The sequence below is a fragment of the Carlito syrichta genome, unplaced genomic scaffold (genome assembly GCF_000164805.1).
Source record: "Carlito syrichta isolate Samal-C Ts95f unplaced genomic scaffold, Tarsius_syrichta-2.0.1 Scaffold315466, whole genome shotgun sequence".
Classification (NCBI taxonomy): domain Eukaryota; kingdom Metazoa; phylum Chordata; class Mammalia; order Primates; family Tarsiidae; genus Carlito; species Carlito syrichta.
In genome coordinates, this window is record NW_007259562.1 from 691,361 (window position 1) to 714,062 (window position 22,702).

The 22,702-nt window shown below is 43.5% G+C and overlaps 1 protein-coding gene across 1 annotated transcript; it reads left to right on the forward strand.

The window, feature by feature from the left end:
• Window positions 1-1,674: 1,674 nt before the first annotated feature.
• On the forward strand, window positions 1,675-22,702 carry LOC110594472 (60S ribosomal protein L36a-like). The gene is made up of 2 exons (XM_021706336.1): window positions 1,675-1,791; window positions 22,313-22,702. The coding sequence occupies exons 1-2, from the start codon at window positions 1,675-1,677 to the stop codon at window positions 22,700-22,702; spliced, it is 507 nt and encodes a 168-aa protein (XP_021562011.1).

Genomic DNA, 22,702 nt, shown 5'->3' on the forward strand with positions numbered 1-22,702 from the left:
CAGAGTCTCACTCTGTTGTCCAGGCTGGAGTGCAGCAGCATGCTCATGGCCACCGCAGCCTCAACCTTCCGGCAGGCAATCCTTCCACCTCAGCCTTCCAAGTAGCTGGAAACACAGGTGCATGCCACCACATCCAGCTAATTTTTTGATTTATGTAGAGAGAAGTCTTGCCAAGTTGCTCAGGCTAGTCTCGAACACCTGAGCTCAAGCAATCCTTTCATCTCCACCTCCCGAAGTGCTGGGATTACAGGTGTGTAGCACTGTGCCTGGCCTGTGTGTGTATATATTTAAATGCATGTTATTATTTCTGTAAGGACATAGAAAAAACACTGATAAGAGTTTGTTTTCTTTTTCTTTTTTTTTTCGAGTTGGAGTCTCACTCTGTCACCCAGACTGGAGTGCAGTGACTGCTCCTGGCCACCGCAGCCTTGACCTGCTGGGCTCCGGCGATCCTTCCGCCTCAACCTTCCAAGTAGCCGGAACTACAGGCACATGCTACCACACCCGGCTGATTTTTTTTATTTATTGTAGAGAAGAGGTCTCGCCAAGTTGCCCAGGCGGGTCTCGAACCCGCAGGCTCAGGCAATCCACTCACCTCAGCCTCCCAAAGGTGCGGGATTACAGGCTGAGCCACCAAGCCCGGCTTGTTTGTTTGTTTTCCAGAGAGAGAGTATCACTCTGTTGCCCAGGCTGGAGTACAGTAATGTAATTATAGCTCACTGCAGACTTGAAAAGTGATCCTCCCACCTCAGCCTCTCAAGTCACTGGGACTACAGGTGTGTGCCACTATGCCTGACTAAATTTTTTTTTTTGGCAGTGTTGGGGTCTCACTTTGTTGCCCAGGCTGGTCTCAAACTCCTGGCCTTAAGCAATCCTTCCACCTTAACCTTCCAAAGTGCTGGGATTACGGGCATGAGCCACCACATCCAGCTAATGGTGATTGTTTTTGAAGAAGGGAAACCAGGGGAGGAATACTACATTTTCACTATTTTTAAAAATACCTTTTGAATTTTATACTATGTGCATGCATTGCCTATTCAGAAAATAAATAGCTCTACATAATTATTCTATATTTCTCCAATCAATAAGTGATGGATACTATTATAAGTAAAGTTAAATTAGGGAACAAGATAGGTTTTCTGTGCTCCTAGAGATTACCAGGCCTTGAAGCAATAGATTTAGTAGAAAATGAAATTCACGGTAAGATTCCTGGTGTGCCATACAGTCAGGAAGTCATGACTATGTTTAAAAGGTCTGTATTGGTACAGAAGGCAGTTTTCATCTTTTTCACTCTTGATTTCCCTCATTTAAAATAAGACCCAGACATACTAGGGTTGTAACAAATGTCCTGAGACGAGAAAGAAAACGAATGCTGTGGATAATGGTAGTCTATCCCCAGTAATAAATGTGAAGTGGAATTCATTACTAACCCCTGCCCCTAACAATAAATGTGTGTGGTCTTATCAGTAATGCTGAGGACTGGTCATACCTTGGTATCCAGAATTCCTGAAGCACTCGGGTGTAGGGATCAAAGGGGGTAGACTAAGTAAAGTTATATGTCCTGGAGGCTGAGGGGCTAACCAGGTGCCTCAGGTTACCTGGGTGGCAGGAAGCACAGGGGCCGCCTTAGGTGGGATTCTTAGCTCCTGCTCCAGGAGGCAGCAGGTGGTCAAGATGGTGCCAGTGGGAGCAAAGGTCACGGAGTGCCTGTGGCAGGCTAGAGGCTGCAAGGTGTGCTCCTCCAACCAAGAGGCCTGTAGACGCACTGGAAAGAATCACGATTCAGGGATAGTGAGTAGAATTTTCTCCGGTTGGCTCCCATGCCAAGCCCCTTGGGGTCTAGTTTCTAGGATTAAAAACTTCAGTTCCAACGTTTACTCACTAGATATGTCCATTCTGGGAGAAGCTCAAGGGCTGATGATGATTCTTGTCTATGAACACAGTAATATCAATACAGTTGCCAGAGTCTGCAGTGCTTCCAGGTCAATATCAGGTGCTAATGGAGGAATCTATGGATGTGCAGGAACCACGGGGCCAAATTGTTATCCCACTACCAGGGGGAGGGGAAGGTACCTTTCTGCGGCAGCTCTCCCACAAAATGAGGGACTGCTCTGCTGCTGATGTGGCTAGATTTGCTTATTTTGATAATTTCTTCCCTGGGCTATAGATCTCAATTCTGGGAGAAGCAACTTCTTTTTCTTTATTTTCATCTTTTTAAATATCTTGGGCTTTGCTGGTATGAACACAATTATCATTGCTAGGCTGGTTCTTCAAGGCTTTCTAGACTTGTCAGCTACAGTATCTGATTGGTGTATTTACTTCAGTGCTTCCTCCTCTTTATGGCTCTATGTTACTAGAAGTTATTGTCTAGCATCTGTGCTACTAAGTCATAGAACTTTAGACACAGTAGTCAAAAGATCGATCTATCTTGTGCACTTTGAAAATATGAATGCTAAAATTGAGGGAGGAAAGAGAGCAACTAATCTATTCATATTTAGGCCAGGTGCGGTGGCTCACACTCGTAATCTCAGCACTTTGGGAGGCTGAGACAAGAGGATTGCCCGAGCCTAGGGGTTCAAGACCAGCCTGGGCAACTTGGTGAGACCACGTCTCTACAATAAATCAAAAAAAAAAAAAATTAGCCAGGTGTAGTGGCACGCACCTGTGGTTCCAGTTACTTGGAAGGATCACCTGAGCCCAGCAGGTCAAGGCTGCAGTGGTTGTGAGCATGCCACTGTACTCCAGCCTGGGCAACAGAATGAGAATCCTACTCAACATAATAATAATAATAATAATAAGTATAATAATCTATTCATATTTAAAGACAAATGCTCTTGCTAAAATTAGTTGACAATTTGGAAAAATAAATTTCATCTCACAACAAATACCCAAATGTATTAAAGAACTTAAATATGAACAGAATAACTAGGAAATATATGTATATATAGTTGGTAAAATAGATTACCAAAAGCAAAGGTTTGAGTTTATGTTGCTGCTGCCACCCATGTAAAAAAAAAAAATACACTGCCTCTTAGTGCAGGGACACTTTGCAGGGCAGGAATACCTAGCTCAGAAAGAAAGACGAAGAGGTTGAGGCTGCGATAGCATGATCATGCCACTGCACTCCAGCCTGGGCAACAGTGTGAGACCCTGACTCAAGAAAAAGAAAAAAACCGGGCGCATTGGCTATAATCCTAGCACTTTGGGACAGGCTGAGGTGAGAGGATTGCCTGAGCCTGCTGGTTCGAGACCAGCCTGGGCAACTTGGCAAGCCCTCATCTCTACAATAAATCAAAAAATAAGCCGGGCATGGTGGCACATACCTGTACTTCCAGCTACTTGTAAGGCTGAGGTGGAAGGATCGCCTGAGCCCCGCAGATCGAGGCTATGGTGGCCATAAGCGTGCCAGCGCACTCCAACCTGAGTGAAAGAGTGAAACTACACCACCCCCCCAAAAAAAAAGAAAAGAAAAAGAAAAAAAAGGCCAAATGGTGCTATGTATATAGACACATATAGCTATATCAGAAAAACACTGGCTACTGTTAAATGTTATATAAATACAGCATACATATGGAAACGTGCACAGATCACAAGTGTGCTGAAGAAGAGCAAACCATAAAATTATACACTAACGTGGCCAGGCGCAGTGGCTCAAGCCTGTAATCCCAGCCCTTTGGAGGGCCTAGATGAGAGGATTGCCTGAGCCTATGGGTTCAAGACCAGTCTGGGTAACTTGGCAAGACCTTGTCTCTACAATAAATCAAAAACTTAGCGGGGCGTGGTAGCACGCACTTGTAGTTCCAGCTACTTGGAAGGCTGAGGCAGAAGTTTCACCTGAGCCCAGCAGGTCGAGGCTGCAGTGGCTGTGAGCGTGCCACTGCACTAACTGGGCAATTAAAGGCAATTAATTGTATGGAAAAAATACCAAACCCTTCTCTAGTAATTAAAGGGTTGCCCATACTGAATAACACATAATGTCCTATGGTAGAAGGTGCTGGAAATAGGCTCTTGTACACATTCCTAGTGGGTATGTAGAATAGTTGCTTATTGTGAATGTGAGGTAGGGAGGGACATGGGAAGGAGGTAGCTATGTGTGCTTTGCAGTGGGTATCATGAGACCACCACCTGTACAGACACTTTTTATATAAGTCTCACAGAAAACTATTGAATACATGAAAAAAAAAAAACGCCAGCTGGGCATGGTGGCTAATGACTATAATCACAGTAATTTGGGAGGCTGAGGTGGGAGGATCGCTTAAGGCCAGGAGTTCCAGACCAGCCTGGGCAACATAGTGAGTGAAACCCCATCTCTACAAAACATTTAAAAAATTAAAAAATAAAAGTTTAACTGGGTGTGGTGACACACACCTGTAGTCCCAGCTCCTTGGGAGGCTGAGGTGGGAAGATCACCTGAGTCAAGGAGTTAAGAGGTTACAATGAGCTGTGATTGTGCCTCTGCCCTCTAGCCTGGGTGACATAAAATGAGACCTGTCTCTTAAAAGAAAGAAAGAAAGAAAGAAAAAATTGCAATATGTTAAGTGAACACATCAAACTGTATAACTGGATATGTGCTAAAAAAAACTATTTGTTGGTTTTTTTTTAACTAAATAAAAAGCATAATCCCATTCAGTTTTCGGTTTTTGTTTTGTTTTGTTTTTTTGAGTTGGAGTCTCAGTCTATCACCTAGGCTGGAGTGTGGTGGCACGCTTATGGACACCACAGCCTTGACCTGCTGGGCTCAGGGGAACCTTTCACCTCAGCCTTCCGAATCCCTGGAACTATTGGTGCACGCCACCATGCCCGGCTAATATTTTGATTTATTGTAGAGACAAGGTATTGTCAAGTTGCCCAGGCTGGTCTTGAACCCATGAGCTCAGGCAGACCTCACACCTCAGCTTCCCAAAGTGCTGGGATTACAGGTTTGGGCCACCATACCTGGCCCTGTTTTGTTATGAGTGATATACATATAGATTTGCTGAGAAAATACTGGTAGGTCTTACATCAAAATGTGAATATGTTTAAATTTGGATTAAGAAACATAGATGGCCAGGCTTGGTGGCTCAAGCCTGTAATCCCAGCACTTTGGGAGGCTGAGGTGACAGGAAGGATTGCCTGAGCCCTTGGGATCAAGACCAGTCTGGGCAACATGGTGAGACCTCATCTTTACAATTAAAAAAAAAAAAAAAATTAGCCAGGCGTGATAGTGCATGCCTGTAGTTTCAGCTACTTGGAAAACTGAGGCAGAAGGATTGCCGAAGCCCAGAAGGTCGAGGCTACGGTGGTCATACGTGTGCTACTGCACTCCGGCCCAGGTGACAGAATGAAGCTCCACCTCAAAAAAAAAAAAAGAAAGAAAGAAAGAAACCTAGATGATTTTTATTTTTCTCCTTGTATTTTTAAATATTTTTCATGTTTTCTGTAATGAATACTAACTAATTTTGTAATTGAAAAAAATTAATATAGGTAATAAAATTTTTTTTTTTTTTTTTAAAGACCAAGAGATTTATTAAAGCGGTGGTTACAGGGGAAAAGGAGAGGGGTCTGTAACCGTGGGGGAGGGGGAGGGGGAGAGAGAGAGAGAGAGAGAGAATAAAATTTTTTTTTTGAGTTGGAGTCTCACTCTGTCGCCCAGACTGGAGTGCAGTGGCACCCTCCTGGCCACCGCAGTCTCAACTTGCTGGACTCTGGTGATCCTTCCGCCTCAGCCTTCCAAGTAGCCGAAACTACAGGCGCGCGCTACCATGCCCGGCTAATTTTTGATTTATTGTAGAAACGAGGTCTCGCCAAGTTGCCCGGACTGGTCTCGAACCCCGGGGCTCAGGCAATCTGCTCGCCTCCCAAAGTGCTGGGATTACAGGCTGAGCCACTGAACCCGGCCATAATAAAATAATTTTAAAGTTTTCTATTATGCGATTATAGAAAGTCCATATTCTAAACATTATAAGTTTTCTTTTTATATGTTCCATCTGCACATGAAAGAAAATGAAGACCAAGCCTGGTGGCTCACACCTATAATCCCAGCACTTTGGGAGGCAGAGGCGAGAGGATTTCCTGAGTCCAGGGGTTCTAGACCAGCCTGGGCAACTTGGTGAAACCTTGTCTTTACATACGTCAAAAAATTAGCCAGGCATGGTGGCACATGCCTGCAGTTCCAGCTACTTGGAAGGCTGAGGCAGAAGAATTCCCTGAGTCTAGCAGCTCAAGGCTGCGGTAGCCATGAGCGTGCCACTGCACTCTAGCCCGGGCAACGGAGTGAGACTCCAACTCAAAAATAAAATAAAATTACATAAAATTAGACTGATTTTATCTTCATCTAAAAGTGTTAAGAAATTTTATACTCGTCTTTAAAGATATGCATGTTCATGGGTTTGAGACCAACCTGGGCAACTTGGCAAGACCTTGGCTCTACAAAAAAAAAAACAAAGCCGGGCCTGGTGGCTCAGCCTGTAATCCCAGCACTTTGGGAGGCTGAGGTGAGAGGATTGCCTGAGCCCCGCGGGTTCGAGACCCACCTGGGCAACTTGGCGAGACCTCATCTCTACAATAAATCAAAAAATTAGCTGGGCATGGCAGCGCGCGCCTGTAATTCCAGCTACTTGGAAGGCTGAGGCAGAAGGATCGCCGGAGCCCAGCAGGTCGAGGCTGCGGTGGCCGGGAGCGGCCACTGCACTACAGTCTGGGTGACAGAGTGAGACTCCAACTCAAAAAAAACAAAACAAACAAACAAAAAACAAACAAACAAAAAAAGTGCATGTTATGGTTGCCTCTGGTAAAATCCAGAATCTTGATAAGCCTGTCAGTACACAACTTCAGAGTTAATTAAGAATAGCCACTAATCAACTACCAATAAAATACAACCAATAGCCACCAATAAACTACCAAGTTATAACAAGTAAAAAGGTAATACCTTTTTTTTTCTTTCTAAGTAGGAGTCTCATTCTGTCACCCAGGCTGGAGTGCAGTGACATACTCACAGCCATCACAGCCTCGATCTGCTTGACTCAGGTGATACTTCCGCCTCAGCCTTTCAAGTACCTGGAACCACAGGCACATGCCACCACATCCGGCTAGTTTTTTTATTTATTGTAGAGACAAGGTCTCACCAAGTTACCCAAGCTGGTCTCGAACCTTTGAACCCAGGCAATCCTCTCACCTTCACGTCTCAAAGTACTGAGATTATAGGCATGAGCCACCGCACCCAGCTGTAATACCCTTGACAAACAATAGAGATACATTTCTCCTGAAACAACAACTAGATAAAACATATTAAATTACGAGTGAATCAAATTACCATGATAATATCTCAGCACTGTTTGAAGGGTTCCACTGAATTCCAAACATATCAAATATTAAGCTTCTATTTACCTGTCTGATAGGATTATGTGCCAAATGTATGCCTGTTTCAGTAAAAATCCTAAAACTGTGTTTCTCCTGTTCTCACCCCAACACAACTATAATTAACACAGAATGGCCAGGAGCAATGGCTCGTGCCTGTCATCTCAGCACTTTGGGAAGCCGAGGCAGGTAAATCGCTTGATCCCAGGAGTTTGAGACCAGCCTGGGCAACATAGTGAGATCTCGTCTCTACAAAAACACTACAAAAAAATTAGCTGGGTGTGGTAGTGCATGCCTCTAGTCTTACCTACTCTGGATGCTGAGGCACGAGGATCGTCTGAGCCCAGAAGGTAGAGGCTGTGGTGAGCTGGGACTGTGCTACTGCTCCAGCCTGGGCAACAAAGCGAGACCCTACTAATAAACAAACAAAAAGCAATGAACATAGAAAGAATTCTGTGACTCCAAAATATATGGGGATTTCTCTCTACCAGCAAGAAAGCAATCGATTCTGCAGCAGACACCAGCTGGGTGTCTACCAATTCAATTCTGACACCATCTGCCTGCCTAGAGATAGCATCAGATCCCGCAAATTGAGGGCTCAGCCCCCAAGACTCCTCCCCCTGCCCCAAACAGACACCAGTTACAAATCTGGGTCTCTAGAACCTTAAAATGACTGACTTCAAGTTGGATCATTCTCAACTTGTAAGGGGGGGTTCCCATGACCCCTACTTTGGGTTTGATTAATTTGCTGGAATGGCTCACAGAACTCAGGGAAATATGTTTAAAGGTTTATAAAGGATATCACAAAAGATACAGATAAAGGGATGCCTAGGGCAAGGTATGGGGGAAGGTGTGTGAAGCATCCCTGCCACTCCTGGACACCACACCCTAGGAGTCTCCACATGTTGAAAGATCTGGAAGCTCGTCTGTGCTGTCCTCTTGGGATCTCAGAGGCTTGATGATGAAATAATTGACTATTGGTAGTCAAGTTCACCTTCAGTCCCTGAGTCTCCCCTACCTGGAAGTTGGAGGCTAGGGCTGAAAGTCCCAGCCCTCTAATTATGCCTTTGTTTTTCGGGTGATCAGCACCACCCTCAAGATATCAGTCAGTATTAGCATACAAAAGGCAGCGCTTTGGTGATCGCAAGGATTTTAACAATTGTATGTCCGGAAACTGAAGACCCATTATACAGAGGGGACCCCCACCAAAAAATCCAGAATTATCTTCTGGAGGGTGGGCCCTTTGTAGTACACTTGAGATTTGCTCCTCCGGATAGGACGGTCAACCAGAGTTTTTTTTTTTTGAGTTGGAGTCTCACTCTGTCACCCAGACTGGAGTGCAGTGGCTGCTCCTGGCCACCGCAGCCTCGACCTGCTGGGCTCCGGCGATCCTTCCGCCTCAGCCTTCCGAGTAGCCGGAATTACAGGTGCGTGCTACCACACCCGGCTGATTTTTTGATTTATTGTAGAGATGAGGTCTTGCTGCCCAGGCGGGTCTCAAACCCATGGGCTCAGGCAATCCACTCACCTCATCCTCCCAAAGGCGCGGAATTGTGGGCTGAGCCACTGAGCCTGGTTTAACCAGAGTTTTTATCTGGAAGTTTTGAGACAGTTGCGTCATGATTTGCAGAGGAAACCTCCCAAGTTGTGGCAAACAGGTGACTGGTTCTTCCACTATGACAATGCACCTGCCCACAGTGTTCAGCAATTTTTGACCCAAAACAGCATGACCCCCTGTGCCCCACCCTCCCTATTCACCCGATCTCACACTCCGAGTGACTTTCCTTCCAGATGAACCAAGTCTTCAAAGGAGAACATTTTGCTGATGTGGAAGAGGTGAAACAAAAAATGGCAGAATCACTAAAAGGAATTAAAATTGATGAGTTCAAAAACTGTTTTGAGCAGCGAAAAAGCATCTCAGGTGTATTGCATCAAATGGGGTGTACTTTGAAGGCAACTGAAGTTTAAACATGTAAGAATAGGCCGAGTGCGATGACTCAAGCCTATAATCCCAGCATTTTAGGAGGCCGAGGCAAGAGGATTGCCTGAGCCCAGGGATTCAAGACCAGTCTGGGTAACTTGGTGATACCTCCTCTCTACAATAAATCAAAAAATTAGCCCGGCACGATAGCCAACGCCTATAGTTCCGGCTACTTGGAAGGCTGAGGTGGAAGGATCTTCTGAGCCTAGTAGGTTGAAGTTGCGGTGGCCATGAGCATGCCACTGTACTGCAGCCTGGATGACAGAGTAAGACTCCAACTCAAAATAAACAAACATGTAAGAATAAAGACAGTTTTTATAAATAAATTCCAAGTTTTGGGGGTCCCCCCTCATATATTTCACAATATCACAATGCCTCACAAAAGGATCACATGAATATTTTTTTCTCTTCTCCTCCTCCAAAAGAGGTTACCACTCCCATCTTGTATGGGCAGCAATGGAAGACCGCCCATGAATAGATCATTATGCCTTTTGTTTACTAGGAGAGCTTGAGTAATGCCCAGGAGAAAGGTAAAAAGAGGCATTTTGTTTAAAGCTAGCTCCCAAACCGAGTAGTTGAGGGAAACCATTTGCACAAGGAATTCGGGGTCTTCTGGGAAGGAAGAGAAACACTTCTCTCCCTGCTCCCCAAGTTTGCTACCGAGGTTTGGTTTCAGGGAGATTTGTAGATGTGGACTAGGGTGGTCTCACCCAAGGCCCCTTAATATGAAGTGATATGGAGTAAGGACGTGGCTCTAACTCTGGGTCAGAAAGGAACAACAGGGCCAGGAGGAGGTGGCCCTGCGATCTCTTCTGAACCAGACTCATGGGTCCTCTGCTTCTTGCCTTGCTGTTATTGTGAATGGAAGAGCTAGCCCCTTAGAATTCTCCCTTGGGTTTCTTGCCTCTCCAGAAATGTCTATTCTTGAGAAGCTACTGTGATTCTGAAGGGATTCTACTAGCAACCCTAATGATAACAAACCTCTACTTGGGTTCTCTGGATGAAGACTTTGAAGATAGAAGCAATACTCACTTTCCAGCGGTAGTTCTGCTCTTAGACCTGGGCAAAAGTAACTATTGCTGAGGGTCCCACACTGGAGAGGTACATATCACAGAAACAGCCACAAAATATCTATATTAAATGTTAGGTTGGTGAGTTGAGCCAGTGCTATGGGTATACAAAGATCTGCACAGAAATTAGATTAGAAAGAAAATTTATTTAGAAAGTAGATCAGAGAAAAAGAGTGGATCCACTTCTCAAAGATTGGAGAGGGGGCCAGACACTTAAGGAATACTTGGTAGTGAATGCTTGAGGTTGAAAATTTTTAAAGCTTCCCCCTTTCTTTGTTTGAGTTGGAGTCTCACTCCATTGCCCAGGCTGGAGTGCAGTGGCACGCTCATCGCCATCACAGCCTTGGCCTGCTGGGCTCCAGCGATCCTTCTGCCTCAGTCTTCCGAGTAGCCGGAACTAAAGGTGCATACTACCGCACCCTGCTAATTTTTTGATTCATTGTAGAGACGAGGTCTCACCAAGGTGCCCGGGCTGGTCTTGTGACTGCGGGCTCAGGCAATCCACTCGCCTCAGCCTCTCAAAGTGCTGGGATAACAGGCTGAGTGACCAAGCCCAGCCTAAAGCTTCCCTTTTATTGGAGGCAGGAGGGCAAGCACATACAGGAGCTGACGTCATGGTGATGGAATCCCTTTCTCATATCTCTGCCAACTGGACAGATGGGTGGGTCAGTCAGGAGCACATAGGAAAATGATGGGCTGGTAGCCAGATAGGTGAGTTAGTCTCAGGTGGTTAATCACATAGACTGGTCCGGGCGTGGTGGCTCGTGCCTTTAATCCCAGCACTTTGGGAGGCGGAGGCGAGAGGATTGCCTGAGCCCAGTGGTTTGACCAGCCTGGGCAACTTGGCAAGACCTTATCTCTACAATAAATCACAAAATTAGCCGGGGGTGGTGGTACACACCTGTGGTTCCAGCTACTTGGAAGGCTGGGGTAGGAGGATCACCTAAGCCCAACAGGTCGAGGCTGCGGTGGCCATGAACGTGCCACTGCACTCAGTCTGGGAGACAGTGGGACTCCAACTCAAAAATTAAAAAATAAAACATAGACTGGAATGGCCGGGCTGGTAGCTGAAAGACAAATTATTGGGAGATGTTTATCTTAATGTCTTGTGACTCACTCAGGGTTTTGGGAAAGGATTATTGTCATGTATGAGCTCAAGGTGACCAGAGACTCCACTTTGGGCTCTGTCCTTTCATTAAAGAACACATAGCAGCCGGGTGTGGTAGCTCATGTCTCTAATCCCAGCACTTTGGGAGGCTGAGGTAGGAGGATCACTTGAGAGTAGGTGTTTGAGACCAGCTTGGGCAACATAGCTAGACTCTGCCTCTACAAAAAAAAAAATAAAACAAACAAATATTAGTTGGGCATGGTGACACATGCTTGTTGTCTAAACTGCTTGGGAGGCTGAGGTGGGAGGATTGCTTGAGCCCATCAGGTTATGACTGCAATGAGCCGTGATCATACTACTGCACCCCAGCCTGGGTGACAGGGACCCTATCTCTAAAAAAAAGAACATACATGGGCACCTTTTCATTCGAATGCTCATGCTGGAACAGAATGACCTGTCACCTTAAACATTCATTCTTGAGTCTAACATCATTCAGGCCCCAGGGAAATAATTGATTTCCCTGGACATGTCCTGCTGATGTCCTTGAAAGTAAAAGCCACCGTGGCCAAACATAAAGGTTTGAGGGTGTGCTACTGCCAATACTCTGCCGTACAGGAGTGCCTGGCTAAGAAGAAAAAACAAAGGGTCAGGAGGACTAACCTCTCAACATTTTTTCTCTTGCCCAAATTCCTAACTAAGGGACCTGGGGATTCATGCCCTAGGCACCATAAAGTCTCATCAGATGGGTTTTTATTAACCCTGCATCATATGGCTTACTTTCCAACCTGACTCTGGCATAACATCGCATAACAGGTATTGAAGGAAATAAAAAGCTGTCTCTTGGGGAAATTGGCATCTGTCTAGAATCCCCTTCCTGAGAATCCCCGGAGAAGCTACTCATTGTCTCTCAAGGCTGCCATCTATATACACCAAGAACCTTGGTTTCCTCGACTCCCTGCCTCAACTCAGTACGAACCCAGCAGATCCTTTAATGGAAGTGTCATTTTTCTGTTAATGAGAGCTTCCTTTTATTTTCCATGCTCCCAACTGTGAGTACTTCTGAGGTGACTAAAAAATGACATTTGGAGCAGTGCCATGTGATACTGAACAATTCATGTTACTTGTAAGTGTGTGTGTATATATATATATATATATATATATATATATATATATATATATCCAAACATACCAAAATGGGATAACAATTATTTATCTTGGCAACTAGATGACACTGAATGCTAGAATTATGCTCATTTTAATTTCTTTTTTTTTTTTTTTTTGAATTGGAGTCTCACTCTGTCACCCAGACCAGAGTGCAGTGGTTGCTCCTGGCCACCGCAGCCTCAACCTGCTGGGCTCTGGCGATCCTTCCGCCTCAGCCTTCCAAGTAGCTGGAACTACAGTGCGTGCTACCACACCCGGCTCATTTTGATTTACTATAGAGATGAGGTCTTGTCAAGTTGCCCAGGCGGGTCTCGAACCCGCGGGCTCAGGCAATCCACTCACTTCAGCCTCACAAAGGCGCAGGATTACAGGCTGAGCCATTTTAATTTTAAAAATCAATAAGGGGTAATTAAATATTCAAAAAGTTAAAACTTTAGCATTTCAAAATAATTTTGATTTAAAATTGTGATATTCTTTAATTCTCATTTGCAATGTGTCTTTCATTTCAATAAACTCTTAAACATGTTTTTTTATGACTTTTTTTTTTGCATGGCTGTGGTGGCTCATTCCTGGAATCCCAGTGCTTTGGGAGGCTGAGGTGGGAGGATCACTTAAGCTCAGGAGTTCGAAACCAGCCCTTGGGCGTGACCTCATCTCTTAAATCATTTTTAAAAATTTTAAAAATTTTTACATATTTCTTTTTTAGATAAGAAAATATAGTTTATTTGGAAAGTAAGAGTGTGTGTTTGTGTGTGGGGCGGGGAGAGAGAGGAGTTATGTCTCGAAGGTAGGAGACAGGGTCAGAGTTTAGGAAGCATGGTGGTAGCCACAGCTCAAAGGGCACATGGCCACACCAGAGCCTACTAAAGCAATGGCCAATTTATTTTTTTCAAATAAAAAAATTGGCTGGGTAGTAGCTCTAAGCCCAGGAGGTCGAGGATGCAATGAGCAGTGATCCTGCTGCTGCACACCAGCCTGGACAACCGAGTGAGACTCCAACCCAAAGAGTCAATAAAATAAAAATCAACATTTTTAGAAAACATAAGCTCTTAAATTAAGGTGGGCATGCTGGTTCACACCTGTAATCCCAGCACTTTGGAAGGCAAAGGTGAGAAGATTGCCTGAGAAGGCTGACAGGGAAGGAACACCTGAAACCAGCAGGTAGAGGTGGCAGCCTAGGCAACAGAGTGAGATTCCAACTCTAAACAAATGATAGATATATACATAGATAGGTAGGTAGATAAGTAGGTAGAAAAACAAGTAACTTACTGAAAGGCACTGCAAGCAGGACAACAGTGAACATCAGCTGTCTGCTGCAGGGGCGGGGAATAGTGGCCTGAGATTCTTTCGATGTTTGATTCTCTCTTAGCTTAGGGTGAATTTTAGAATTCCTTTTATGCATTTGGGTTCCTGCCATGCAAATGAGGTAGTTCTGATGGATCGATGTTTGACTTTGATTGTAAGCCACTTATGGGTCAGCCAGAGGTTTGTAAAATGTCTGACTGATTGTGGGGTTTTGTTTCTTTAACAGCAACAGTTGACTGCTTTTTGTCTTTTTGTTGTTGTTGTTGTTGTTTTGAGCCAGAGTCTGTCACCCAGGCTGGAGTGCAGATGCACGCTCACACTCACAGCCACCGCAGCCTTGATCTACTGGGCTGAGGCAATCCTTGTGCCTCAGCCTTCTAAGTAGCTAGAACTACAGTCGCACACGACCACGCCTGGCTAATTTTTTTTTTTTTTTTATTGTAGAGATGAGGTCTTGCCAAGTTGCCCAGGCTGGTCTCAAACCCCTGGGCTCAGGCAATCCTCTCATCTCAGTCTTCCCAAGTGCTGGGATTACAGGCTTGAGCTCCCGGCTGCTCTTTGTCATGTTCCAGCAGCAAATGTTTTTCAGTTTGCCATTCAGCTTTTACAGCTCTTGTAATCTCATTCTGAGATTTCCTTTCTCAAAATAGTTTACACAGTCTATTCAGTTAATGCTGACCTAATCAGGCCTCATGTTTCTTCTCTACATTGAATACAATTACATTTTATTTTTAAATTATTGATATTATTACCATCAGTAGATCACGAATTATGAGAACACTCTTAATTATGACAATGAAGTTTGTGGTTTTACTACAATAAGTTTAATAAGTTTTTTTTTTTTAGTTGAAGTCTCACTCTGTTATCCAGGTTGGAGTGTAATAGCATGGTCATGGCTACCACAGCCTGGACCTGCTGGGTTCAGACATCCTTCCACCTCAGCTTCCAAGTAGCTGGAACTGCAGGTGTGTGCCACCACGCCCAGTTAATTTTTTGATGTATTGTAGAGACGAGGTCTTGCCAAATTGTACAGGCTGCTCTTGAGCCCCTGGGCTCAGGCAATTCTCTAGCCAAAGAGGATTGGGATTATACGCATGAGCCACCTTGTCTGGAAGTTTTTTTTCTTTTTTGGTCAAAGTCTCGCTCTGTCACCCAGGCTGAAGTGCAGTGGCATGATCATAGCACGCCACAGTCTTGACCTTCTGGGTTCAAGCAATCCTTCCACCGCATTCTCTTGAGTAGCTGATTTATCAGACACGCACCATTATGCCCAACTAATCTTTTGTAGAGAAGTGTTTTTGCTCTGTTGACCAGGCTAGTCTCAAATGCCTGGCCTCAAGCAATCCTACTGTCTAGGTTTCCCAAAGTGTTGGGATTGTGAGAGTGCACAGTACATAGCCAATGATAAAAATTGATTGGGCACAGCAGCTCAGGCCTATAATCACAGCACTTTGGGAGGCCATGGTGGGAGGATCTCCTGAGCCCAGGAGGTTGAGTCAGTGGTGAGCTGTGATTGCGACAATGCATTCCAGCCTGGGTAACAGAGTGACACCAAGACTCAGAAAAGAAAATTGATGTGTATAAAAAAATAACATTTAAAAATTAAATATGTTTCTATTTGTCTTAAAAAAAATGAGACAGGGTCTTTCTCTTGTACGAACTAGTCTCAACTCCCAAGTGACTGGGATTACAGGTAGGTACCACCATGTCTGGCATGTATCTATTTTTCAAATACCAAGCAGAAGAGGGTACCCAGCTTTCTCTCTTCTCTTCCCCTAGCTTCTTGTATGCATAGGAAAAAATTATGGAATAATAATGAAGACATTTCTTTTCTTTTCTTTTTTTGAGATGAAGTCTCACTCTGTCGCCCAGGTTGGAGTGCAGTGGCACACTCACTGCGACTGCAGCCTCAATCTGCTGGGCATGGGATTCTTCTGTTTCAGCCTTCCAAGTAGCTGGAACCACAGGCATGCACCACCATGCCCAGATAATTTTTTGATTTATTGTAGAGACAAGGTCTCACCATGTTGCTAAGGCTGGTTTCGAACTCCTGAGCTCAGACAATCCTCGCGTCTCCACCTCCCAAAGTGCTGGGATTTCACGTGTAAGCCTCTCATACATAGGTCATCTTTCTGATGCATTATTTTTCTCTGCATTCTTGGAACCTGCTATAATCCACAGCTACATAAATCTGCCGACAACACCTCTGGAGGGAATGTACTTTCCCACTGAAGGGTTTTATGGAAAATATGCAAGATATATTCAGCTTGATGAAGATATTTCTAAAATTTCAAGCAAACAGATTTTCCCTCATCAACCAGAATGTTTATATCAAATTAATTTTAAGAGTTTGATTTACTGGTGGGGAGAGAGGTAGAGAAACAAAAAATGACCTGTAGGGTACAATGTGCACAGGTGGGGGTGATGGGTACACTTCTTTTCCACTATACAATGCATCCATGTAACCGAAAAGTATTTGTACCTCCTAAAGTTACTGAAATAAGGAAAAGAAAAAAAAAGAGATTGATTTACCAAAAATACTCTGTCAATTCTCCACTTCACTTATTTACATTCCTCTTCCAAATGAATACCCTAGCAAATAATAAAAAGTGAGCTTGGTGGGGCAAATCCAAATAACAACACCAGGAAGTGGATTCTGTCATACATAGGTCATCTTTCTGGTGCATTATTTTTCTCTGCATTCTTGGAACCTGCTATAATCCACAGCTACATAAATCTGTTGACAACACCTCTGGTGGGAATGTACTTTCCCTCTGAAGGGTTTTTTGAAAAATATGCAAGATATATTCAGAAATTCATAAACAACAAGGGCAGTGACTGGGTAGCTAACTTATACTGAATTCCTCTTTTATGCTGTCACCACTGAGAGTTTTATTTACTTTACTTAATTTAATTCTTACTATAGAATAAGGTGCTATTATTATGTCCATTTGAAACCAAAGCCAAAGAGGTTAAGAATTGTGTTGATAGCCATGGTGGTGGTGCGTGCCTATAGTTCCAGGTATTTGGAAGACTGAGGCGGAAGGATCACCTGAGTCCAGCAGGTCAAGCCTGTGGTGGTCGTTAACATGCCACTGCACTCCAGCCTGGGTGACAGAGTGAGACTCTGACTCAAAAAACATTTATTTATTTATTTATTGTAGAAACGAGGTCTTGTTATTTTCTGCCCTGGCTGCTCTCAAATTCTTGGCCTCAAGTAATCCTCCTACCTAAACCTCCCAAAGTGCTGGGATTACAGAATTATTTCAAACTACTAAATTATACTACTTTAAAAATATTTATGCTCATTGATCTAGTACATTTTAGAATCTGTTCTGAGGAAATAATAAAATATGGATATGCAGACACATTTTACAAGGGTGCTTTCTGAACTTCCATAAAAATGAGATTTTAGGCCAGGCGTGGTGGCTTAAGCCTGTAATTCCAGCACTTTGGGAGGTGGAGGTAAGAGGATTGCCTAAGCCCAGGGGTTTGAGAACAGGCTGGACAACTTGGTGAGATCTCGTCTCTACAATAAACCAAAAAATTAGCCAGGTATGGTGGCACACACTTATAGTTCCTGCTACTTGGAAGACTGGGGAGGAAGGATCACCTGAGCCCAGCAGGTCAAGGCTGCGGTGGCCGTCAGCGTGCCACTGCACTCCAGTCTGGGCTGCAGAGTGAGACTCTGACTCAAAAAAATAAAAAAATGAGATTTTAGAAAAGATTTGTGCAATAAGAAGGAAACAGTTAAGTAAACAACTTCATATGACAGACTTTTAGCAGACCTAAAAAGAAATATTTCAGAAAAGAATTTAGTCTTGGGAAATAGTTTACTATATAATGCAGATGAATAAAGGAAAATAAAAATTCATAAATACTGCATTATCTAAATTTATTTATTTATTTACTTTTTTGAGTTGGAGTCTCACTCTGTCACCCAGGTTGGAGTGCAGTGACATGCCCACTGCAGCCTTAACCTGCTGGGCTCGGGCAATCCTTCCGCCTCAGTCTTCCAAGTAGCTGGAACTACAGATGCACGCCACCGTGCCCGGCTAGTTTTTTTTGGTGGGTGTGTGATTTGTTGTAGAGATGAGGTCTTACCAAGTTGCCTGGGCTGGTCTCAAACCCTTGGATTCAGGCAGTCCTCTCACCTCGGCCTCCCAAAGTGCTGGGATTACAGACTTGAGTCACTGAGCCCAGCATAAATTTTATTTCTAAATACAATTTTGATTTAAATTTATAACAGAATAAACAAATGATTGAGTGGAAAAATATTGTTATAAAAAAAGAAACAAATAAAATGAAGGGAATTTTTGAAATTCAAAACCAGAACATATTTCTTCCAGCCACAGTGGCTCATGCCTGTAATCCCAGCACTTTGGGAGACTGAGGTGAGAGGATTGCCTGAGAGCAAGGATTCAAGACCAGGCTGGGCAACTTGGTGAGACCTCGTCTCTCCAATAAATAAAAAAAATTAGCTGGTGGCGCATGCCCATGGTTCCAGCTACTTGGAAAGCTGAGGTGGAAGAATCGCCTGAGCCCAGCAGGTCGAGGCTGTGGTGGGCATGAATATGCCACTGTACTCCAGCCTGGGTGACAGAGTGAGACTCTGACTCAAAAAAAGAGAAAAATAAGAACATATTTTTTCACCAGAAAAGACACTATTTCCTAAAGGTTTTCTCTTGTTAACAACGAATTTGTGAAAAATACAAAAAAGTTGGAGTCAGACTGTCTATTTTTAAAAAATTTTATTATTTATTTTTGAGTCGGAGTCTCACTGTCACCCAGGATGAAGTGTAGTGGCATGCTCACGGCCACTGCAGCCTTGACCTGTTGGGCTCAGGTGATCCTTCCACTTCAGCCTTCCAAGTAGCTGGAATTACAGGGACACGCCAACAGGTCCGTCTAATTTTTTGATTTATTGTAGAGACAAAGTCTCGCCATGTTGTCCAGGCTGGTATTGAACCCCTGGGCTCAGGCAGTCCTCTAGCCTCAGCCTCTCAAAGTGCTGGGATTACAGACGTGAGCCACCATGCTCAGCTTCCGCCTGTTAATTTTTTAATAAAATCTTTGCATTTTAGTTATCAATGAACATCAATCATTCTAGAAAAAGATTGAGGACTTTAGTATTCCTGTAATTTCTTTAAACTTTGTTACTTATGTCACTATTATTTGTACATTGTATAATATTTAACATTTATTTTCTGATCTATATCTAAATTTCCATAGAAACTTGGTATCATTTTTTCAATTAAAAAGAGTCAGTGTTCACTGCCAGTTTACTCACCATAATTTCTGTTTCTTTGATTAATCTCTTAATTCACTGGATTTCCTTGCCAAGTAGTTCTTCTTTCTTTTTGTTTTTCTTTCTTTTTTTTTTTTTTTGAGTAGGAGTCTCACTGTGTTGCCCAGGCTCACTCTTTGCTGGGCACAGGTGATCCTTCTGGCTCAGCCTTCCAAGTAACTGGAACCACAGGCGAGTGCCACCACACTCAGCTCATTTTTTATTTATTTATTTATTTATTTTATTGTAGAGACGAAGTCTTGCCAAGATGCCCAGGCTGGTCTCGAACTCCTGGACTCAGGCAATCCTTTTGCCTTCGTTTCCCATAGTGCTGGTATTACAGGCGGGAGCCACTGCGCCCAGCTACCAAGTAGTTCTTTCAATGGATTTTGTATTGCCTAACATTTTTCAATTATGAAAATATATGTTTACTTTTGTTATTGAATAGAATCTGTCCTAATATATTATTGTTGACTCACAATGTATATTAGTTTGGGGTCACACTTTATTTCCTTTTATGAAAATTATGTAAATTATCGATTGCTGCAAAACAAATTACTACTGGAAAATTGAGGCACTTTACACAACAAATCTTTATTATTGTACACAGCTTCTCGGGATGAGTAATCTGGGAACAGTTTGGCTTATATCTCTCCTGATATTGCATTAAAGCCATGGGCTAGGACCATGGTCCTGCCAAGTGTCTCTTGTGGTTTTTATTGGTAATCTCTTCCTCACTGGCTGTTTGCAAAAGACTTCAGTGCTTTGTAATGTTGGCCTTTGCATAGCAGCTGGCTTACCCCAGAGGGATAGTCCAGGGACAATGAGAGTGGACCAGGACAGAAGCTGTAGTGTCCTTTATAAGCTGGTCTTGGGTGTGACATGCTGTCACTTTGGAAGGATGCTGTTGGTCACACAAACCAACTTTATTAAAATGAGGGAGGGTATCACATGAGGATATGAATACCAGGAGAAATCATGAAGGTCATCTTGGAGACTGGCTACCATAGCCCTTTTTCTTTCTGGCATTGAATCAACCTATATTCCACCCCCTTTGTTTGTGGTTTACCATTAAAATCCTGATGCCCTGGGGGGAAAATGTTTATTTTTGAACCTCATTAGCTTGCCTATGACTTGAATGTTCTAGATCAAATTTTCTTGGAGGTGCTATTTTGTTCTGCAGAATCAGTTTTTGGTTCATTTCAGGGATATTTCTTGAGTTGTATATTTTATTATTTATTTGTTTGTTTATTTATTTTTATAGACAGGGTCTCACTCTGTCACCCAGGGTGCAATGCAGTGTTATAATCATGGCTCACTGCAGCCTTGACTTCCTGGGTGCCAGTGATCCTCCTGCCTCAGCCTCCTGAGTAGCTGGGATTAAAAGCATGCATGCCCAGCTAATTTTTTGCTTTTTTTGTAGAGACAAGGTCTGACTATGTTGCCTAGGCTGGTCTTGAATTCTTGGTTTCAAGCAGTTCTCCTGTCATGGCCTCCCAAAGTGCTGAGATCATAGCCATGAGCTACTGCATGCAGCCTTGAATTGTATTTTTAAAAAAAAATTTTTTTTAGTTGGAGTCTCACTGTCGTCCAGGCTGGAGTGCAAGTGGTGTGCTCACGGCCACCACAGCCTCAACCTGCTGGGCTCAGGCGATCCTTCTGCCTCAACCTTCCAAGTAGCTAGTAACCACCACCCCAGCTATTTTTTTTTTTTTGAGTCTGGGTATCACTCTTCTTGAATTACTTAGGCTGGAATGTAGTGGCACCATTATGGGTCACCAAAACCTTGACCTTGTAGGCTCAGGTGATCCTTCCACCTTAGCCTCCCAAAGTGCTGGGATTTCATGTGTGAGCCACTGTAATTGGCCTGAATTTTATCCTTGAATAATGCATCTTCTATGCATTTGTTGGGTTATACTTACATTACCTTTATTTTTATAACTATTAACCTTCTCTAATTCCTCAATCTCTGTCTTTTTTATTCTGCTTTCATTGTGCTTACCTCCTTATCTACCATCAATTTAATAGTTTTAGATTAGTATTGTTTTGGTCTTCATTTTGAGGATTGCAATATTTCTTTTTTTTTTTAGTTGGAGTCTCATTCTGTCACCCAGGCTGGAGTGCAGTGGTACTCTCATGGCTATCACAGCCTTGACCTGCTGGACTCAGGCGATTCTTCCACCTCGGCCTTCTAAGTAGCTGGAACTGCAGGCATGCGCCACCACTCCTGGCTAGTTTTCTGATTTATTATAGAGATGAGGTCTCACCAAGTTGCCCGGTCTGGTCTTGAATCTGTGGACTAAGGCAATCCTCTCCCCTCGGCCTCCCAAAGTGCTGGGATTATAGGCATGAGCCACCATATCCAACCAGGACTGCAACATTTCTCTGAGAGTTATTGATGCACTCAATTCATGTTTTCATTAAGCTATTTTATAGTGTAAAGCAATTGTCAACACAGTGTCTTCTGTATTATGTGGGGCTCTTGATATCTTTCTAATATGATTTGGTCAAACTAACTAAAGTGAGAGAATATATAAATAATATAGGAGGGACCCAAAACAAACCGGAATTATCTCTTGGAGGGTAGGTCCCTTGTAGCATAGGCTTTCCCTGCTAGTTAAGTGTTCTAAGAACTCACAGGCATCAGTGTATTAGCTAGCATTGTTGTGAGAGGCTGCATTGGGCTTCAGTGACTTTTTTTTTAGATTCTTTCAATGCTTTTACCTATATCATGATGGGTGATTTACGAGTGCACCTGCCCACACCATGCTGAGTGTTCAACGGTTTTTGACCCTAAGCAGCATGACCCCTGTTCCCACTCTTCCTATTCACCCAATCTCATCCAAAGTGACTTTTGTTGTTGTTGTTTCCCTGGATGAAAAAAGTCCTCAAAAGGAAACATTTTTGCTGACATGGAAGAGGTGAAATAAAAAACGCTGAAGCATTAAAGGGCAGCAAAATCAACGAGTTCAAAAATTGTTTTGAGCAGTGGAAGAAGCGTCTTGCTAGAATTGCATCAAGTGGAGAGTCCTTTGAAGGTGACTGAAGTTTAAACATGTAAGAATAAATACAGCCAGGTTTTCGGACGCCGAATTTTCCGTGTTCATCATACACACAGCTCTACTGCAGAGGTGGTCAATGTACCTAAAACCCAAAGAACTTTCTGTAAGAAGTGTGGCAAGCACCAACCTCACAAAGTGATGCAGTATAAGAATGGCAAGGATTCTCTGTATGCCCAGGGGAAGGGGCACTATGATCGGAAGCAGAGTGGCTATGGTGGGCAGACAAAGCCAATTTTCCAGAAGAAGGCCAAGACTACAAAGAAGATTGTACTAAGGCTGGAATGTGTTGAGCCTAACTGCAGATCCAAGAGGATGCTGGCCATTAAGAGATGCAAGCATTTTGAACTGGGAGGAGACAAAAAAAGAAAGGGCCAAGTGATCCAGTTCTGA

Excerpts from the sequence above, each read along its gene's own strand:
- LOC110594472 (XM_021706336.1), top strand. The coding sequence starts at position 1,675 with ATGGTGCCAGTGGGAGCAAAGGTCACGGAGTGCCTGTGGCAGGCTAGA. Across the intron at positions 1,792-22,312 it reads AGAATCACGATTCAGGGATA|AATAAATACAGCCAGGTTTT; the intron begins GTGAGTAGAATT and ends TAAACATGTAAG.